The sequence below is a fragment of the Hemiscyllium ocellatum genome, chromosome 26 (assembly GCF_020745735.1).
Source record: "Hemiscyllium ocellatum isolate sHemOce1 chromosome 26, sHemOce1.pat.X.cur, whole genome shotgun sequence".
NCBI classification, from domain to species: Eukaryota; Metazoa; Chordata; class Chondrichthyes; order Orectolobiformes; family Hemiscylliidae; genus Hemiscyllium; species Hemiscyllium ocellatum.
Genome location: NC_083426.1, coordinates 12,227,410 through 12,248,794, shown reverse-complemented (window position 1 = coordinate 12,248,794; position 21,385 = coordinate 12,227,410). Strand labels below are relative to the sequence as shown.

The following is a 21,385-nucleotide window of genomic DNA, read 5'->3' as shown; positions in this document are numbered from 1 at the left end:
ATTCCTCATTGACCATGAACCTGTTTGAGAGTTTAATGGAATGGGCCCAAACTGAATGTGTGATCATTTACAATGAGCCATTCACACACAGCATGCTGCAGACAGAAACATATTTAAAAATAAAATAATTTTGGGAAGAAATCTATTTTACCAGATTTAAATTTTAATTTCATAAAGTTTTAAAATTATTTAATTCCATTGAACTTAATTTGGATTGTCATGTTTGGGATAAAACTTCACATTATTTCAGAATGATCGGTGGATTTGCAGCTTTCTAACTACAGTGAGCTGAGAAGCACATTCATTTGAAAGCCTTGCCTTGTCAGTGTGTTTGCGAATATGGCAAGTTGCATTCACATAGCACCTTCAAAGATGCAAAGCTGGAGCAGAGAGATGGAAGAGTGTAAATTGGAAGATTCAAGGCCAGATTGAATGACGTTGGAATGGTTGGACATGAAACTAATAACATCATGGATGAGGGCTCTGTTGAGCAGGGAGATGGCTGGAGTCAGTGGCGAAGGAAAGGTGAATGTGCTGTGACAGAGACAATGGCTTCAACATTCAGGACTGTCAGGTGTAATTTTATTGAAGTTGTGAAAATGCAGAGACAAGCACAATCACAGCAGGTCGGTATGTCAGAGACAGTCCTTAAACTGGATCAATGGGGATGGAGGCATCAACCATCACTATCAATCCCGAGCCGTATGTCTAGCTGTCTCCTTGGAGAGGTGAACAACTGTCATTCAGACTCAGGCTCAGCACTCACTGTCTGCTGGATATGAGTCACTGGCAAGAAGATTCAGGATGTGGAGGGGCTGCTGTTGGCCTGGCGTGGACAAAGCTGAAAATCACACAACACCAGGTTATAGTCCAACAGGTTTATTTTAAAATACAAGCTTTCAGAGCACAACTCCTTTTTCAGGGAGTCATTGAGGCAGGATACATCGGGCACAGAATTTATAAATAAAAGAACAAAGTATCACACAATGGATACAATGTATTAGAGAAACCTAGATTGCTGTTAAGTCTTCAGTCACTTAGAATGAGGCTGCAGGTTTCCATTGATTAATATGTAAATCCCAGAATTTCTGTCAAGTCATCATCCCGATATATCTTCAAGTTTTATCTGTAAATAAAAAAGTGCCACGTCAGCTCAGACAATGCATTGCAGGAATGAGGTTAGAGTCTGTTTCCAGCATGGAGTCAGACAGGATTCATTTTGAAAGAAGGGATTTATAAAATATCACATTTACTCACTGTCTATAGATTGTGTGTTTTTTGAACACAATCTAAAATATCTGTAAATACAAATTTGCAAATGCATTTCATCCCATAGACTTGTATGTGTGTGCGTTTGTGTGTAGTGGGGTGGGAGGTGGCATGGTGGTGGGGGAGAGAGGCAGAGGGAAGATGTGTGCATGTGTGTGAGGGAGAGAGAGTGAGAGAGAGAATAATAGGGTAGTTATGGTAGGGGATTTTAACTTTCCAAACATCGACTGGCACTGCCATTGTTTTAAAGATTTAGATGGAGAGGAATTTCTTAAGTGTGTACAAGACAATTTTCTGATTCAGTATGTGGGTGTACCTACTAGAGAATGTGCAAAACTTGACCTACTCTTGGGAAATAAGGCAGGGCAGGTGACTGAGGTGTCAGTGGGGGAGTACTTTGGGCCAGGGACCATAATTCTGTTAGTTTTAGAATAATGATGGAAAAGGATAGACCACATCTCAAATTTCGGATTAGTGGTGCTGGAAGAGCACAGCAGTTCAGGCAGCATTCAAAGTGCATCTCAAATTTGACATTCTAAATTGGAGAAAAGCCAATTTTGACTGTGTTAGGCAAAAACTTTCAAAAGCTAATAGGGGGCAGATGTTTGCAGGTAAAGGGATGGATGGAAAATGGGAAGCCTTCAAAAATGAGATGACAAAAGTCCAGAGAAAGTATATTCCTGTCAGGGTGAAAGGAAAGGCTGGAAGGTACAGGGAATCCTGGATGACTAAAGAAATTGAGAACTTCATTAAAGAAAAGAAGGAAGCACATGTCAGGTATAGACAGGATAGATCGAGTGAATCCTTAGAAGAGTATCAAGGCAGTAGAAGTATACTTAAAAGAGAAATCATGAGGGAAAAAAGGGGAAATGAGATGGCTTTGGCAAATAGGTTTAAGAAGAATCCTAAGTGCTTTTACAAATACAGTAAGGACAAAAGGGTAACTAGGGAGAGAATAGGGCCCAAATGATGAAAGGGCTAATGCCAAAACGTCAAATTTCCTATTCCTTGGATGCTGCCTAACCTACATAGAACATAGAACATAGAAAGATACAGCGCAGTACAGGCCCTTCGGCCCTCGATGTTGCGCCGACCGAATCCTACCTAACCTACACTAGCCCAATAACTTCCAAATGCCTATCCAATGCCAGTTTAAATGACCATAAAGAAGGAGAGTTCACCACTGCTACTGGCAGGGCATTCCATGAACTCACAACCCGCTGTGTAAAGAATCTACCCCTAACATCTGTCCTATACCTACCACCCCTTAATTTAAAGCTGTGTCCCCTAGTAACACCTGACTCCATTAGCGGTAAAAGGTTCTCAGTGTCGACCCTGTCTAAACCCCTAATCATCTTATACACCTCTATCAAATCTCCCCTAAACCTTCTCTTCTCCACTGAGAACAGCCCCAAGTGCCTCAGCCTTTCCTCATAAGATTTTCCTACCATTCCAGGCAACATCCTGGTAAACCTCCTCTGCACTCGTTCCAATGCCTCCACATCCTTCCTATAGTATGGCGACCAAAACTGCACACAATACTCCAGATGAGGCCGCACCAGAGTCTTATACAGTTGCAACATGACCTCAGGACTCCGGAACTCAATTCCTCTACCAATAAAGCCCAGTATACCATATGCCTTCCTCACAGCACTATTTACCTGGGTGGCAACTTTCAGAGATCTGTGTACATGGACACCAAGATCCCTCTGCTCATCCACACTACCAAGTAGCCTACCATTAGCCCAGTAATCCATCTTCTTGTTACTCCTACCAAAGTGAATGACTTCACACTTAGCTACATTGAATTCCATTTGCCACATTTCTGCCCAGCTCTGCAACTTATCTATATCCTGCTGTAACCTACCACTTCCTTCCTCACTATCCACAACTCCACCAACTTTTGTGTCATCCGCAAACTTGCTTACCCAGCTTTCAAGCCCTTCCTCTAGATCATTTATAAAGATAACAAAAAGCAATGGTCCCAAAACAGATCCTTGTGGTACACCGCTAGTAACTGCACTCCAAGATGAACATAGTCCATCAACTACTACCCTCTGTCTCCTTCCAGCTAACCTGCTGTGCTTTAACCAGCAACACATTTGCAGCAGAGAATAGGGCCCCTCAAAGATCAACAAGGCGGCCTTTGTGTGAATGTGCAGGAGATGGGGGAGAAACTAATTGGTATTTTGCATCTGTATTTACTGTGGAAAAGGACGTGTAAGTTATAGAATGTAGGGAAACAGATGGTGACATCTTGAAAAATGTCCATATTGCAGAGGAGGAAGTGCTGGATGGCTTGAAATGCATAAAAGTGGATGAATCCCTACGACCTGATTAGATGTACCCTAGAACTCTGTGGGAAGCTAGGGTAGTGATTGCTGGCCCTCTTACTGAAGTATTTGTGTCATCTATACTCACAGGTAAGGTGCCAGAAGACTGGAGGTTGCCTAACATGGTGCCACTGTTCAAGAAAGGTGGTAAGGACAAGTCACGAAGCCATAGCCCAGTGAGCCTGACGTCAGTGTTGGGCAAGTTGTTGGAGGGAATCCTGAGGGACAGGATGTACATGTATTTGGAAAAGCAAGGACTGATAAGGGAAAGTCAGCATGGCTTTTTAGATTAGATTACTTACAGTGTGGAAACAGGCCCTTCGACCCAACAAGTCCACACCAACCAGCCGAAGCGCAACCCACCCATACCCCTACATTTACCCCTTACCTAACACTAATGGCAATTTAGCATGGCCAATTCACCTGACCCGCACATCTTTGGAATGTGGGAGGAAACCGGAGCACCCGGAGGAAACCCACGCGACACGGGGAAAACGTGCAAACTCCACACACTCAGTCGCCTGAGTCGAGAATTGAACCTGGGTCTCAGGCGCTGTGAGGCAGCAGTGCTAACCACTGTGCCACCGTGCTGCTTTGTGTGTGGGAAATCATGTCTCACAAACTTGATTGAATCTTTGGAAGAAGTAACAAGGAAAATTGATGAGGGCAGAGCAATAAATGTGATCTATATGGACTTCAGTAAGGCTTTTGACAAGGTTCCTCATGGAAGATTGGTTAGTAAGGTTAGATCTCACTGAACGCAGGGAGAACAAGATATTTGGATCCAGAAGTGAATCAAAGGTAGAAGACAGAGGATGGTGGGAGAGGGTTGTTTTTCAGACTGGAGGCCTCTGGCCAGTGGAGTGTCACAAGGATCAGTGCTGGGTCCACTACTTTTCATCATTTATCTCAATGATTAGGATGTGAGCCTAAGAGGTATAGTTCATAATTTTCAGATGACATCAAAATTGGTGGTGGAGTGGACAGCGAAGAAGCTTACTTCAGATTACAACGGGATCTTGACCAGATGGGCCAATGGCTGATAAGTGGCAGATGGAGTTCAAGTTAGATAAATGTGAGGTGCTGCATTTTGGGAAAGCAAACCTTAGCAGGACTTATACACTCAATGGTCAGGTCCTAGGGAGTGTTACTAAACAAAGAGACAATGGAGTGCAGATTCATAGCTCCTTGAAAGTGGAGTCACAGGTAGATAGGATAGTGAAGAAGGCATTTGGTATGCTTTCCTTCATTGGTCAGAGTATTGAGTATAGGAGTTGGGAGGTCATGTTGCGGCTGTACAGGACATTGGTTAGGCCACTGTCAGAATATTGCGTGCAATTCTGGTCTCCTTCCTATTGGAAAGATGTTGTGAAACTTGAAAGGGTTCAGAAAAGATTTACAAGGATGTTGCCAGGGTTGGAGGATCTGAGCTACAGGGAGAGGCTGAATAGGCTGGGATTGTTTTCCCTGGAGTGTCGGAGGCTGAGGGGTGACCTTATAGAGTTTTACAAAATCATTAGGGGCCTGTATAGGATATATAGACAAGGCCTTTTCCCTGGTGTGGGGGAGTCCAGAACTAGAGGGCATAGGTTTAGGGTGAGAGAGGAAAGATATAAAGTAGACCTAAGGAGCAACTTTATATGCAGCGGCTGGTGCGTGTTTGGAATGAACTGCCAAAGGAAGTAGTGGAGCTAGTACAATTGCAACATTTAAAAGGTATCTGGTTGGGTATAGGAATAGGAAGAGTTTGGAAGGATATGGGCCAAGTTCTGGCAGGTAGGACTAGATTGGACTCAATATCTGGTTGGCATGGATGAGTTGGACCGAAGGGTCTGTTTCCATGCTGCACATCTCTATGACTCTATAACACTATGTGAGGAACAGTATGACAGTGATCTGGGAATATGTCATTTCCTTTTGCTCTCTGGCACCTCCTCTGTTCTATGAGAGTCCCAGAAAGGAGGATTTGATACTGTATTTCCTCTTTAGATCAGACTCAGGTTTCTTTGTTTACATATTTATTAATGTATGCACGGGAGCTGTACATCCCATCAAATGTTGAATAAATCAATTTGTTTGAATAACAACAAATGTATTTTATTATTTTAACCGATAACAAGGTTCCATCCAATCAAACTATTACACACTAACTCACTTATATCTCTGCCCAACAGCATTTACATTGTCTTCATTCCAGATTAGGACACATGACTATATTATCCAATAAGATTTAAACAAGGGAATGGGCAGGGTGAACAGCCAAGGTGTTTTTCCTCAATGGGGGTGTCCAGACCTAGAGGGCAGAGGTTGAAGGTGAGAGGGAAATTATTTCAAAATGACCTGAGGAGTAACATTTTCACACAAAGGGTGGGTATGTGTGTGAAACGATCTGTCAGACGAAATGATGGAGGCTGATGCAATGACAGCATTTAACAGCCTGAGGCCACCATGGAGAGAGATGAGGCAGGAACAGAGTAGGCCATTCAGCCCCTCAAGGGTCCCTCAGCATTCACCTGCATCAGGGCAGATCTTCCACCTGAATACCATTTTCCTTGCACTCCTGCCATGTCCCTCCATATCTTTATTACCCAGAACATTATTGATCTCTGTTTTGAATGTACTCAAGGCTGGAGCCTCCAGAGCTCTCTGGGGCAGAGAATTCCAACAAACCATCACCCTCTGAGTGAAGAAATTCCTGCTCAACTCAGTCCCAAATGGTCAACCCATTCTTCTCAAACTGTGTCTCCTGCTTCGAAACCCCTCCACCAGGATCACCTCATTGATGGGGAACTTAGAGTGCTCAACATCATTCTTGTAAAGGCCATGATGCTCACCTCATGTTTTTGTGTAAACATTGTGACTGAAACAGAACAAATCACCAGGAGAGTGAAGAGTACCCAGCGTATCACATCCCAGGCAATGTAACTGTGTAAAACAGAAGAAATACAAAATCATTTGAAGGAAACAAGACAGCTTGATGTTTGAAACATTTATCTCCTGTTCACACTGCAGTATATTGTAACAAAATAAAGCAGCACAGCTAAAATTAATTTACAATTTAATTTTTGATTGACTTGAACAATATATAAAGGCCAAATGTAACAAGTTTCAGTTCCACGTCCTGTCATGCTCAGCATCTTGTTGTCAATGAGGATTATTGGATGTGGATGGATATTTACAGGAGCACTGCAGTCTGGTGTAATATTCCAGTGGGTGAGACGTCTCTTCAGTGAGTGAGGAACTCAGAATAGCATCATCCCACACTGCTCCTGCACCTTCTAACAGGCAAGGCTTAACCAGCTGGAACCAGACAGCCTCCCACCCTCTCAGTTTGGGAATAATGTTTAACATGAGAGAATGGAGGAGGAGAAGATGTGAGAGAATGTAATGTCCCTGGCAGTGATATTCCAGACACCCTGGCTCAACAAATTGTATCATTTCTTTGACATATACAACACCATGAGCTTAGAAGAATAATAAAGCGTTTAAACTGGGATGGGGCAAACAGAAAATTGGCATTTCCTGTTATGAATTCCAATAATGTAAATAACAACGTTGTAAATGTTACGACCTGGAAATTGAACCCCTTTGCTAATTAAAACTAAAGTTAAAACAGTCAGAAAATCTCACCTTCAGCTCACCAATAAGGAAACAAACATAATGACATTGCATGAAATCAGTGACCATTGACATTCTGATAAGTTATCACCTAAAATTGAAACTTATTGCAAGCCTATGCTCAGTCACTTATTCTCACTGGAATCAATGCTAATGGAAATATTGACAATGAAATTGTTCTACCTTTTACTGACAGACTTGGGTCCTGAAGATATTCCTGTTGTTGTTGATGATATTGTTGGTGTATTTGTTGATGATATTGTTGGTGAAGTTGTTGATGATATTGTTGGTGAAGTTGTCGGTGATATTGTAGTTGATGTTGATGATGATATTGTTGATGTCGTTAATGATATTGTAGTTAATGTTGATGATATTGTAGTTGATGTTGTTGATGATATTGTTGAGGATTTGTCACAAGTATATTCACTTCCTGTTGAGACATAAGGTAATATTCAGCTTCATCTGCGTCTCACTTACAGACAACCAAGAGAGCTCTCCTCACCAATGGAACCTCAGGACTTGTTGTGAATCATGGATTTTGTTGAATTCATTTGTCTCTAACCCCCCCTGTCTGGAGAGATGTGGTAGTGACCGAGTTTGCCTAAAACTTGTATTTTGTTCCTCACCCGGACATTGATGCTCCTGTATTTTTATTAAAGCATTTGAAAGCCTGAAGTTGGTGAGTCTATATTCCCCTTTCTCATCCTTGTCAAACATAAAAGAAAGTTCCAGCCACTGAGCTGGTCACTGCTCCCACTGGACAATGGCCCCTGCTCTGCCCAGTAATATCCTGTGATTGTTGGGTGAGCTTCCACTGGGACTTTTGCCTCCACTATTGTATTTAGACCCAATGATGTCATCTTTACGTTAGCTCCTGTTACATGAGAACAAGACATGGATTTTGTTGGACTGACAAATCAACAGATATTTACACCAGCATCTGGCGAAACATATCTCACAGCCAGAGACACTTCAGGATCTGGGCTGGAACTGAGGTATTCAATTACAAACAGTGACATCCGTCCATCAGCATGTCATGCCTGATGTGACCCTGACTAAGATGGAGTCTGACACCATTATCCCCTCAGGTCACATGCTACGATACAGTGATGAACTTTATCTATTAAAGGTATAACACACACAAGCTGTGAGATGTAACACAAAGCTGGAGTGAAGCACGCATGCATTTTCTGAAGCTTTATTACAATCTTGTCCATTCTCATAAATAAGTTAACACCTTGTTCAAAATTGTTCAAATATCATAGAGACATAATGTGATGAGGTGCAGTTATTCTGAAGTATGAAAGAAACTTAACCAATGAGCAGTTTGAATAAACATTGAAAGAATGTGTCAGCCTCAGTGTTTGTAGGAAACTTACCGATGCTGCTGATTTATATCATGGAACTCCAGCCCCTCCTTGCTACACTGGGAACTGAGACATGAACCATTTCACTGGGATTTGTTCCCTGAGTATTTGAGGCTGTGCAGTAATATTGATGATGTTGCTGTGTGAAGGATTGACAATGTAGATCCAGTTTATTGGTGTCAGAGATCTTTGAATCTTGAGATGGGGTCTTCTCAGACCCTGTGTAGTGAATGGGGAGGGATCCTTGGACAGACTCACAGGAGACTGTCACTGAACCCCCAGAAATGAGACATTTGGTTGGGATTAAAATTGAAGTCCAGAAACAGAGATGGCTTCGTTGGGAAATAAACATTTGTGACAAAACTGACTATAATTGAAAAACCAACAACCCCCAACACCTTGCCCTTCACTATCGCATTCAGTGTCATAGACACATATGGCACAGAAATAGACCCTTCAGTTTAATACGTCCGTGCTGAAAACGTTTCTCAAATAAACCAGTCCCACTTGCTTGCATCTGGCACATTTCCCTCCAAATCTTTCTTATTTATGTATTGATCCAAATGTCGTTTTGATGTTGCAACTGCCCCTTCACCTCCCATGTTCTCTGGCATTTCATTCCACATATAAAACACCCTCTGCATGAAAATATTGTCCCTTAGATTCCTTTCAGATCTGTCTCCTCTCACTGTGAAAACATGACCCCTCACTTTGAACTTTCCCAGTCTCGTGAAAGAAACCTTTGCTAAACACCTTATCACCTACCCCTCATGATTTAAAAAACCTCGATAAAGTCACCTCCCAACCTCCTCCGCTCCAGGGGAAAAAGTCCCAGCCTATCCCTATCACTCAAACCCTCCAGTCACAGCAACATCTTAGTAGATCTGTTCTGAAGCCTCTTCAATTTAATAATAACCTTCCTGAAGCAGGCTGACTCGAACTGTACACATGAAACCAAAAGTGGTCTCAGCATCATTCTGTATAAGCTAAACGCAATATTCCAACTCCTACACTCAATGGTCTGAGCAATGAGAGTAAGCATGTTAAATACCTTCTTAACCATCCTCTCTACCTGTGATGCAAATATCAAAGATCCCCAGGGTCACTCTGTTTGACAACACGACCCCAGGCCGTACTTTTAATTGTGTAACTCCCGTCCTGTTTTGTTTTACCAAAAGGCTATACCCCACATTCAACAAAATAAACTCCATCTGCCAATCCTCAGTGCATTGGCCCAATTGATCAAGATCCCTTTGTAATCATAGATAACTTTTGTCACTGTCAACAATACCACCAATTTTGGTGTCATTCATAAACTTACGAACCATGCCATCTAAATTGTCATTCATATTGTTTATATAATTAACACTGATCCCTGCTGAACACCACTGGTCACAGGCCTCCAATCCAAAAAAATGACCCTCCACCACCCTCTGTCTCCTGCCATCAAGCTAATTTTGTATTCAATTCGCAAGCTCATCCTGAATCCCATGTGATCTAACTTTACAAATCACTCCTGAATGTGGAACCTTGTTACTAAAGTCCATGGAGACAACAATTACTGTTCCCCCTCATCAATCTTTTTGCTTACATCCTGAAAAAAATAGAACCAAGTTTGTAATGCACGACTTCCCACACAATATCCCGAATTAGTTCTTGTCTGTCCAAATATATGTCAATCCAAACTTTAAAACGCCCTCCAACAACAGTCCAAAGATGTGCAGGCTGGGTGAATTGGACGTGATAAATTGCCCCATTGTTTTCAGGGATGTACAGGTTAGGTGCGTTAGACAGGGGAAATGTTTCTGTGTAGGATGCTCGTCGGAGGGTTGGTGTGGAATTGTTGGGCCGAATGGCCTGTTTCACACTGTACGGAATCTGTCATTCTATGATTCTCACTTACCCGTCACTGATATCAGACTCACAGAAATGTAATTCCCAGGCTTCTCCACACAGCCTTTCCTACATAAAGGGATAACGTTAGCCACCCTTACATCCTCCAGCACCTCACCCGTGACTGTGGATGATACAAATAGCAATGCTAGGGGGACCCACAATTTCTTCCCTAATTTCCACACTGTCCTGGGATGCACTTGATCAGGTCCTGGAGATTTCTTTTTTAAGATTTTCAGGACTTCCTCTTTCTGTAATATGGACCGTTTTCATGACATCAATGTTCATTTCCCTGAATTCCCTAACCTCCATGTCTTTCTCCACAGTAAAATATTCGAAATATTTGTTGAATATCTCTCCCATCTTCTGTAGTTGCACACAATGACGATCCCGGTTACTTTTATCCCTGAATCTGAGAGTTGGTGTGTTCCATTGGGTTTGTTAAAGGGTTTGGGCTGGTAACTGCACCCAGATATCCCACTTGTTTAAAACCACGGGTTTCACATGGAACTGTCACTTGCCGACATAGACAGTGGTCACTTCCACCCTCTTGAGATGGTTTTCTGATCTTGCAGGAATAATGGGAAACCTCATCTATAGACACATAACCCACCAAAGATTTTCCATCAACTGAACCATAAGGATCTATGAGGTAGACAGATGAAGTTCCCCATCTCCAACAGGTACACAGGCAATACGGCTTGGGTGTGTTTTATGTGAATTATTTCTGCAACAAATAAACTGTTAATTCTCGATCTTTTGGTCTTTAATGGCTAGATTTTGTTGTTCATTCCTAATTACCCCGACTGAGTGACTTTCTAAACCTTTTGTAGAGGGCAGTTTAAGAATAAACCACATTGCTGGAGTCCCAAGTGGAGCAGACCTGGAAAAGGCTAGAGATTTCCTTCCCTAAAGAACATCAATGAATCAGATGGGTTTTGGTACATTACAGGATCTGAGGAGATGGAAACAAACAGTTGGAATGCAACAATATCTCAAACTTAAATTACTGCAGCCAAATAGCATTGAAATAATTCTCTCAAAAATCTGATTGTTTTTAGTAACATTGATTGAGGAATGAATGCTTGCTCAGACACTAGGAGAACCTCTATTCTGTAATTAGTTTACAAATGGTGCCATTCCTAAAGGGGGAACAGGTTCTTAGTTTATCGCCTCATCAACACTGTCTCACCTGCCACAGCACAGCATTACTTCTCTCTGCTGGGCAGTGGGATCCAGCTGGATTTTAACCCCGAAGGGGAACTGGAACCCCCAACATGCTGGCATTAAAAAGTCAGAGTGCAGCCACATGAGCTACTGCTGATAGTTCCAAATACATGTCCCGTGTGTCACTTCGTCTTGATGCTGACTTGCTTCTTCTCTGACAGCTCAAACAGATCAGATCAGGAAATGGCTGCAGGAAATATTTACATATACAGAGGGCCCTTGATAATCCAAATGACTCGGGAAGGGAATGTTTTGTCTGGATAATTGAATGTTTGGACAATACAGTTCACCAAAGCATCAGGCCCTTGAGAACCTGTTTGGATAACCCGAAATTAGTATCATCGACGTTCAGATAATTGAGGTTTCTCTGTACTTCATTTGTGCAACTGATCTTCAATCTGTCCCCAATATTTGTCCTAAATCTGCACACAACAGTCACTGACTTAATTTAATAATTCTTTCTGTAAGAAAAAAGCAAATTGTTTTGACAATCAAATGCTATTTTAATTTGCTGGGATCATTGGAGATGTTGCAATGACTCTCTATGCTGTGGGTAGGACTTTCTGTCCTTGCTCATTTTCCAAGTATAGGGCAAGCCATTGGCTTTGTTCAGAACTGACAATGAAAACAAATGGAGTGCATTTTATCAATTATAGTTTCCCAGAGTGAGATAATAAACAAACATTGTTTACATCACACTTACTGATGCTGTTGATCTGTATCCTATAACTGCAGTTCTTCTCTCTTACATTGTTGACTGACACATGAACAATTTCACTGGATTTTGTTCCCTGAGTATTTGAGGCTGTGCAGTAATATTGATGATGTTGCTGTGTGAAGGATTGACAATGTAGATCCAGTTTATTGGTGTCAGAGATCTTTGAATCTTGTGATGGCATCTTCTCAGACCATGTGTAGTGAATGGGGAGGGATCCCCGGGCAGAATCACAGGAGATTGTCACTGAACCCCCAGAACATGACACATTTGGTTGGGATAAAAATCGAAGCCCAGGAACAGAGACAGCTTCTGTGGGAAAGAAACAATTATTCTGTGAGAAAAATCAAATATTCCCCAACACTTTGTCACTTTTCTTCCTGGATAAAACACTGATCAGACATATCAGCAGAGAGTAATTTAAAACAAAGTGAGTCACGTACCGTCAGAAATGTGCAGCTTTACATTAAACATCGGGTCATGGCCAAAAGTCTCGATCCCACAGCTGTACCATCCTGCATCTCCCTGTTGAAGATTCGTGATTGTGACAAGAAATATTCCTTGTGTTTTGTTGTCAGTGATTGATATTCTCCCATTTGGCCAATTTGTCGTTGCTATAACCTTACACAGACGAGTCCATCCGAGACACCAATATTTCTTGTGTGACTGGTACCACCGTGCTTCGTAGTGACAAGATATTGTGATCGCTCTTCCCAAAATTCCCGTTACACCTTTCTCTGCCCATAAAGCACCTGAAACTGAGGAGACTATGTTTCAGAAACTTAACTGGAAAGAACTGCATATTACAAACAGATATGTTTTAATCAGCTACATTCCATCCAGTTCATGATGAAGGTAATCATTAATATAAACCCTTATCCGAGCCTCAGGCTGTTCCATATTCCCAGGGAATGATTGAAACAGTCGGGATATTTTCTTACCTCCCTGGTCGAACTTTGGGACAATCTTGAAATTGGGTTTGTGCTGCCCGCTGTGGGCTCTAACCCCACCGTGTGTGACATCATCGAAATGTTGACCCCTGGAGAGCAGCCTGAGTGACAGGCCTGGATTGGAGTCGGCTGAGGATCAGTGTGAAGGAGGGGATAGGTGCTGAAGGGTCCTTACTCCGACTGGAGAAGGACGGTTTCATCCAGGGAGGAGAGGTGTGTGTGTGGACTCGTGGTGGGCTCAGGGGCTGCATTTTCAGGGCTCAAGGGGCCAAGACAACAGGTGACCCAGGAAGATGATGAGAGACCTCAAGTGGGAAAGGAAGAGAATTAAAGTTCAGCAAGGGATGGTTCACGATGGGAGAGAGATCAATGTGGAAGATCTTGAGGGCAGTAAAGGCAGGATTATTTATAATCACATATTGTTGTCATTGTATGGATAATAAAATAACAGAAGTAATTTACTGATTGTGCCAGAGAGATGGTTCATGAGAAAATGTTGAAATTGCTGCCACATTATGTCCTGGTGTTGACGAGGAGAAGCCTGTTGATGACAGCGTAGACTTTACTTCAATAAATGCCAGACCAACAGTTTTGTTGGGAGAACTGCCCTTTGTGTGGTGAACAATTCTTGAGTAAAATAACAAAGGATTTTAAATGTAAGTGAAGAGGTGGAGATCTGAGATGAAAGGGAGGGAGATACGTGAATGATTACAAATGATGCTGGTTTGGAGACAGAGACCTTATTGGAAAGAGGAAGACTTGAAAGAGAGAGAATTGTGAAAGCAGAGAGATGCATGTTTATGATTTCTGTCCATGAAGTATTCTGCATGAAGTTGGTGGGCTGGAGCCACAAAACATTTCAGGGAATTTTCATGTAACAGAATTCACAGAGCTGTAGCCGAGGGGAAAGCGACACTGAGAATTTTATTCTTGAGTCTTTCAAACATTTCTTTATCATTAATGGAGCGCTTGCAATGATGAGCATTAACTTGATTGTACTGTGTAAATCAATGGAATTGAATAAGAGCAAACAACTTGATTCAAGTTAGACTGAAAGGAAAAAGGCTTTTCTAAGTGAAGAGAAATATAAACCAACCATCTCCTTTTGTGACTGAGCCTCACAGAGCAATATTTAATGAATCGATCTTCAAAAATAAAAGAAATAAAAGCAAACTCAAGATGTTTTGTTTGAGGGCTTATTACTCATACACTTTTCAGAGTGTATTGAAAATTGAAAATTTCAGTCAAATCAAAATAATTGTGCCCTTTTTCTCACTGAAAAAAACTGTTATGGTTCCCTTTTAATTTAATTCATAATTCATTATGCTGCTTTAAATTATTTGGGAACTCTGCAGCATGGGATTATAAAGTGTTTAGTAGAATTACTACATTTTGTGATGTTGTTCATGTACTTTTATGTTTGTTCATTTAAAATTCAATGGCGTCCATATTTAGAGACACATGGAGCAGACAAAGTCCTTGCTGTGTCTGTTTTCTGCAGCTTGTCACCAGCCTGAAGCCAGTTGCTGTGATGTGAGGGGTGTCACTCTGCATTGGATAACCATGAGGTGCCGTTGTTGGACTGGGGTAGACAAATCACACAACACCAGTTTATAGTTCAACAGGTTTATTTGGAAGCATTAACTTTCGAAGAACTTTCAAATGGTTGTGTTCACCTGATGAAGGAGCAGTGCTCTGAAAGCTAGTGCTTCCAAATAAACCTGCTGGACTAAATCTTTGTTTTGTATGATTTTTAAGTGCGCATTGGAAAAGACTGATGTGGAATCTCACCCAGCCCTGTTCTCTGTATGTTGGAAAGATTTGTAGGTTGAAAATGAACCAGTTTGGCTTTGTGAGAAGACACATTCCTTTGAAAAGTGTACTTTTGTAAGAATTGAACTCTCAGCATTTGCCACAGCAATAACGATGTTACCCACTGTGTCACAAGCTCTCCCTTTTCCAATTATATATCTTCAAATATTTAAACATTTCTACTTTATAACACAGTGGATTTCAACATATGTGGATTATCTGAATATACAACTCAGATGGTCACTCACCGGGAATAGAACAAATGAGGAGAATCAAAGTCCACATCGTTTTGTTCACAAAGATCAGTTCAGTTCTTGATGTCAGTCTCTCAGCTCTTGTTTCTCACATTGAGATACTGTGTAATGCAATGTCTACAAGAAGTTAAACGAGGAAGAGGAAACAGGAAGCCAGCTTCTGAAACCAGAGTGAGCCAGTGAAATTTAATCGTGAAGAGATTTTTCTCCTTGGTTATGTTTAACAGAGCTAAAGAATTTTCATTGAATGAACAGAAAATTCTGAAATCAAGGCAGTTAACGCATCAGGTGCTCAGGATAATGTTGACCCAAGCTCATTAATTATACTGAAATCTCATTTGAATGACAACTGTCTCATTGTCCCATGTTAGGAAATTTCAACCTGCAGTTTTGGACAGACGTAGAATTAGCTTGCGAAAGTTAAGCCTTCAGCTAAAAATAGAACTCTTTTGAATATTTTGTCTGCAGAATATGCCTCCGATCGTCAGTGCTGAATAATTATTGTGTCAGGATCTGAACTCCCCGATGGGCAGGAGAAGGACATCCTCTGCTCGATTTCCACAAGATTCAAGTAAAAGGTTCTGGGGCCGATTTCAGGAAGAGAATGAAACTCAACCGACAGAGAGAAAATTCAGGGGGATGTGAACTGTGATTGAGTAACTGGGAGTGAGCTTCAGTTCCAAGGTGAGGATCCTTCTGGTGAACTGACTGACATTGGGGTTTGTATTCGCCAGGACATGGTTGATGATGAGTGAGTCTGGAGAACCATGCTGGGTTTCACCTTTGAGAAGATCAAAGGGACTGACACCCTTCATCAACCCTGCTCACTCCCAGCCACAATGCTGAAGGCAGTGCCCCCACCTTAACCCTTAATATGGAAGGAGAGTCACTGGAATCATTCCCCAGAGACTGAACCAACGAGGACCATCGCAATGCTCTGTCTGGGAAACAGAAACTATATGTTGGGTAAACTCCTAAAGAACACTTGTAAACATTTGGGGGTTAATACTCCAATGGGGATGAAACCCCTCTGCTGTCAGGTCACCAGTGTCTGAGTGTCAGAAACAGAGAGCAGAGATCCCTCAGCCCCTGAATGACATGGACACTGTAGAATCAGTTGGAAAAATAGGACCAGATTGAAAAATCTGGCAGCAGTTATTAACCAAGTGAAGAATATTTGGTCTAATTGTCAGGCATCCTGTAAAGTGACTTGCTCAGTGTCAAAGCCATATCCTGGTAGACGGTCACTCAGCAGTTTTTAAAAGACCGTTCTTCTGAGACAAACAATTGCAGGACCTGGAGCTGCCACAAAGCCCCTCCCTCATTCGGATGGATGTCCCATTTGCTCTGGAATAGTGCAGTGATCCACCCACAACATGGACATGAGCCTGTCCCAGGAGGATTCCTTCCCAGAGATTGTGATCACAGGGCTGGGTCTGTAAACTCTCAGTACAGTCTTGAATGACCCAGAGTGTGCCACCCACAATATCCTGTTGATTAACACTGATGTGGGTTCTAAGAAAACTGTCCCCACCCTGCCTTTCCAGAAAGCCTCTCCACTGACCATTTCTGTCAGAAATACATCACCATTGCACATTATAGTCGATGTCGTCACAGACTTACAACTCAGTGTGTGAAGGTGGCAGCTGAGAATTGCTGTCTTCCACTGACAGCATGGAAGACCCCAAACCCAAGTGGCCCTTTTAAATGTGCTTGACTGATTACATTCGCCTCATTAATGAGACACCGAAGGTGAACAATGTTGTAGTCAATGATTGCTAAAGGCCATCACCTGTCATGTTTATTTTGGGACATTGAGTGACCTGTTGTTGAAGTGTGATTTGATGCCAGTGGTAGGACTGACTCAGTGGATGCACGGTGGATGAAATTTCCCTGACTAGACTTCAAATTCATAGAATTTTACATTCGCCCCCTTGCCCTTCACCTCCCCATCCCAAAATCTGAATAACTGACTCCACATGCACTCTGTAAGCTGGTGTCAATCATTTTACACAGTTATTGTGCAGCAACTGGGTCAGGATTGGTGAAGTGTCAACTGAATGTTTTTGTGACAAAAACAGAAATTGCTGGAGAAACACAGCAGGTCTGACTGTGTCTGTGGAGAGAAAGCAGAGTTGTGGGTCCGTTGATCATTCTTCAGAACTATTAGTAGCTTCGATAAGGTGCTCCATATCCTGCAGACACTGGGAGTGGGGTGTTTCTGTGAATTAACAGCAGACTCTACCTGTGATGTAGAATGATCCTTCTTTCTCTCTTTATTGTTGCTGTCCCTGTGGATCCAATGATCTTTTGTCACCTCACCATTTCTGTTCATTTCCTCTCTCTATAGCCATTATGTCCCTAATTTCCCATCAGACCCATGTCTTTGAGAATTACAAAGCCCTTATTTGCCCCAATCCTCCCCTGAATTTCCTCTTTAGATCAGACAAGACTCAGGTTTCGTAGTTTAAAAATATTTATTAATGTCTGTGTGGGAGCTGTTCACACCAATAAATGCTGAATAGATCAAATCGTTTGGACAGCCACAAACATATTTTATGATTTTAACAGATAACAAGGTTCCATCCAATCAAACTATTACACACTAACTCACTTGTCTCTCTACCCAACAGCATTTACATTGTCTTCATTCCAGATTAGGACACATGACTATGTGATCCAATAAGGTTTAAATGAGGGCATGGACAGGGTGAACAGCCAAGGTGTTTTTCCTCAATGGGGGTGTCCAGACCTAGAGGGCACAGTTTGAAAGTGAGAGGGAAATTATTTCAAAATGACCCGAGGAGTAACTTTTTCGCGCAAAGGGTGGGCATGTGTGTGAAATGATCTGTCAGACGAAATGGGGGAGGCTGGTACAATGACAGCATTAAACAGCATGAGGCCACCATGGAGAGAGATGAGGCAGGAACAGAGTAAGCCATTCAGCCCCTCGAGGGTCCCTCAGCATTCACCTGGATCAGAGCAGATCTTCCACCTGAATACCATTTTACTTGCACTACTGCCATTTCCCTACATATCTTTATTACCCAGAACATTATTAATCTCTGTTTCGAATGTACTCAAGGCTGGACCCTCCCGAGCTCTCTGGGGCAGAGAATTCCAACAAACCATCACCCTCTGCGTGAAGAAATTCCTGCTCATCTCAGTCCCAAATGGTCAACCCATGCTTCTCAAACTGTGTCTCCTGCTTCAAAACCCCTCCACCCAGGGCCACCTCATTGATGGGGAACTTAGAGTGCTCAAAATCATTCTTGTAAAGGCCATGATGCTCACCTCATGTTTTCGTGTAAACATTGTGACTGAAACAGAACAAATCACCAGGAGAGTGAAGAGTACCCAGCGTATCACATCCCAGACAATGTAACTGTGTAAAACAGAAGAAACACAAAATCATTTGAAGGAAAGAAGATTGTTTGATGTTTTAAACATTTATCCCCTGTTCACACTGCAGTATATTGGAGCAAAATAAAGCAGCACAGCTAAAATTAATTTACAATTTAATTTTTGATTGACTGAAACAATATATAAAGGCCAAATGTAACAAGTTTCAGTTCCACGTCCTGTCATGCTCAGCATCTTGTTGTCAATGAGGATTATTAGATGTGGATGGATATTTGCAGGAGCATTGCAGTCTGGTGTAATATTCCAGTGGGTGAGAAGTCTCTTCAGTGAGTGAGGAATAGCATCATCCCACACTGCTCCTGCACCTTCTAACAGGCAAGGCTTAACCAGCTGGAACCAGACAGCCTCCCACCCTCTCAGTTTGGGAATAATGTTTAACATGAGTGACCGGAGGAGGAGAAGGTGCTAGAGAATGCAATGTCCCTGGCAGTGATACTCCAGACGCCCTGGCTCAACAAAATCTGTCACTTCTTTGACATAAACAACACCATGAGCTTAGGTGAATAATGAAGCATTTAAACTGGATGGGGCAAACAGAAAATTGGCATTTCCTGTTATGAATGTCCAATAACGTAAATAACCACATTGTAAATGTTACGACCTGGAAATTGAACCCCTTTGCTAATTAAAACTAAAGTTAAAACAGTCAGAAAATCTCACCTTCAGCTCACCAATAAGGAAACAAACATAATGACATTGCATGAAATCGGTGACCATTGACATTCTGATAAGTTATCACCTAAAATTGAAACTTATTGCAAGCCTATGCTCAGTCACTTATTCTCACTGGAATCAATGCTGATGGAAACATTAGCAATGAAATTGTTCTACCTTTTACTGACAGACTTGGGTTCTGAAGATATTCCTGTTGTTGTTGGTGATATTGTTGGTGAAGTTGTTGATGATATTGTAGTTGATGTTGTTGGTGATATTGTTGTGGATTTGTCACAAGTATATTCACTTCCTATTGAGACATAAGGTAATATTCAGCTTCATCTGAGACTCAGTGACAGACAACCAAGAGAGCTCTCCTCACCAATGGAACCTCAGGACTTGTTGTGAATCATGGATTTTGTTGAATTCATTTGTCTCTAACCCCCCCCCGCCTGTCTGGAGAGATGTGGTAGTGACCGAGTTTCCCTAAAACTTGTATTTTGTTCCTTTCCTGGACACTGATGCTCCTGTATTTTTATTAAAGCATTTGAAAGCCTGAATTTGGTGAGACTATATTCCCCTTTCTCATCCTTGTCAAACATAAAAGAAAGTTCCAGCCACTGAGCTGGTCACTGCTCCCACTGGACAATGTATTCCTGGGGGATCCAGCAGCCCCTGCTCTGCCCAGTAATATCCTGTGATTGCTGGGTGAGCTTCCACTGGGACCTTTGCCTCCACTATTGTATTTAGACCCAATGATGTCATCTTTACGTTAGCTCCTGTTACATGAGAACAAGACGTGGATTTTGTAGGACTGAAAAATCAACAGATATTTACACCAGTATCTGGCGAAACATATCTCACAGCCAGAGACACTTCAGGATCTGGGTTGGAACTGAGGTATTCAATTACAAACAGTGACACCCGTCCATCAGCATGTCATGCTTGATGTGACCCTGACTATGATGGATTCTGACACCATTATCCCCTCAGGTCACATGCTATGATATAGTGATGACTTTATCTAATAAAGGTATAACATACACAAGCTGTGAGATGTAACACAAAGCTGGAGTGAAGCACGCATGCATTTTCTGAAGCTTTATTACAATCTTGTCCATTCTCATAAATAAGTTAACACCTTGTTCAAAATTGTTCAAATATCATAGAGACATAATGTGATGAGGTGCAGTTATTTGTAAGTATGAAAGAAACTTAACCAATGAGCAGTTTGAATAAACATTGAATGAATGTGTCAGCCTCGGTGTTTGTAGGAAACTTACCGATGCTGTTGATTTATATCATGGAACTACAGCCCCTCCCTGCTTCACTGGGAACTGAGACATGAACAATTTCACTGGGATTTGTTCCCTGAGTATTTGAGGCTGTGCAGTAATATTGATGATGTTTCTGTGTGAAGGATTGACAATGTAGATCCACTTTATTGGTGTCAGAGATCATTGAATCTTGAAATGGAGTCTTCTCAGACCATGTGTAGTGAATGGGGAGAGATCCCTGGGCAGATTCACAGGAGACTGTCACTGACCCCCCAGAACATGAGACAATTGGTTGGGGTAAAAATCAAAGTCCAGGAACAGAGAAAAAAACAAATATTCTTTGAGAAAATTAAAATATTCCCCAATTGTACAAACATTGTGACTGAAACACAAGAAATCACCAGGAGAGTGAAGAGTACCCAGCGTATCACATCCCAGACAACGTAACTGTGTAAAACAGAAGAAATGCAAAATCATTTGAAGTAAACAAGACTGCTTCATAGTTGAAATACATATTCCCTTGTTAGATTAGATTCTCTTCAGCATGGAAACAGACCCTTCAAGTCTGCATTCAACCTCTGAAGAGTAACCGA

At 41.9% G+C, this 21,385-nt stretch overlaps 1 protein-coding gene across 1 annotated transcript in view; it reads right to left on the bottom strand.

The window, feature by feature from the left end:
* Positions 1-1,014: 1,014 nt before the first annotated feature.
* The window catches only part of LOC132828082 (polymeric immunoglobulin receptor-like), a 43,028-nt gene continuing 22,657 nt past the window's right edge, over positions 1,015-21,385 (bottom strand). Inside the window, exons 6-11 of the mRNA XM_060844995.1 lie at positions 15,433-15,518; positions 12,866-13,180; positions 12,411-12,734; positions 7,404-7,650; positions 6,437-6,527; positions 1,015-1,126 (exon numbers count right to left, since the gene is read on the bottom strand). Coding sequence (XP_060700978.1) covers positions 1,100-1,126; positions 6,437-6,527; positions 7,404-7,650; positions 12,411-12,734; positions 12,866-13,180; positions 15,433-15,518 — 1,090 coding nt within the window. The 3' untranslated portion in view covers positions 1,015-1,099. The remainder of the gene's footprint in view (positions 1,127-6,436; positions 6,528-7,403; positions 7,651-12,410; positions 12,735-12,865; positions 13,181-15,432; positions 15,519-21,385) is intronic.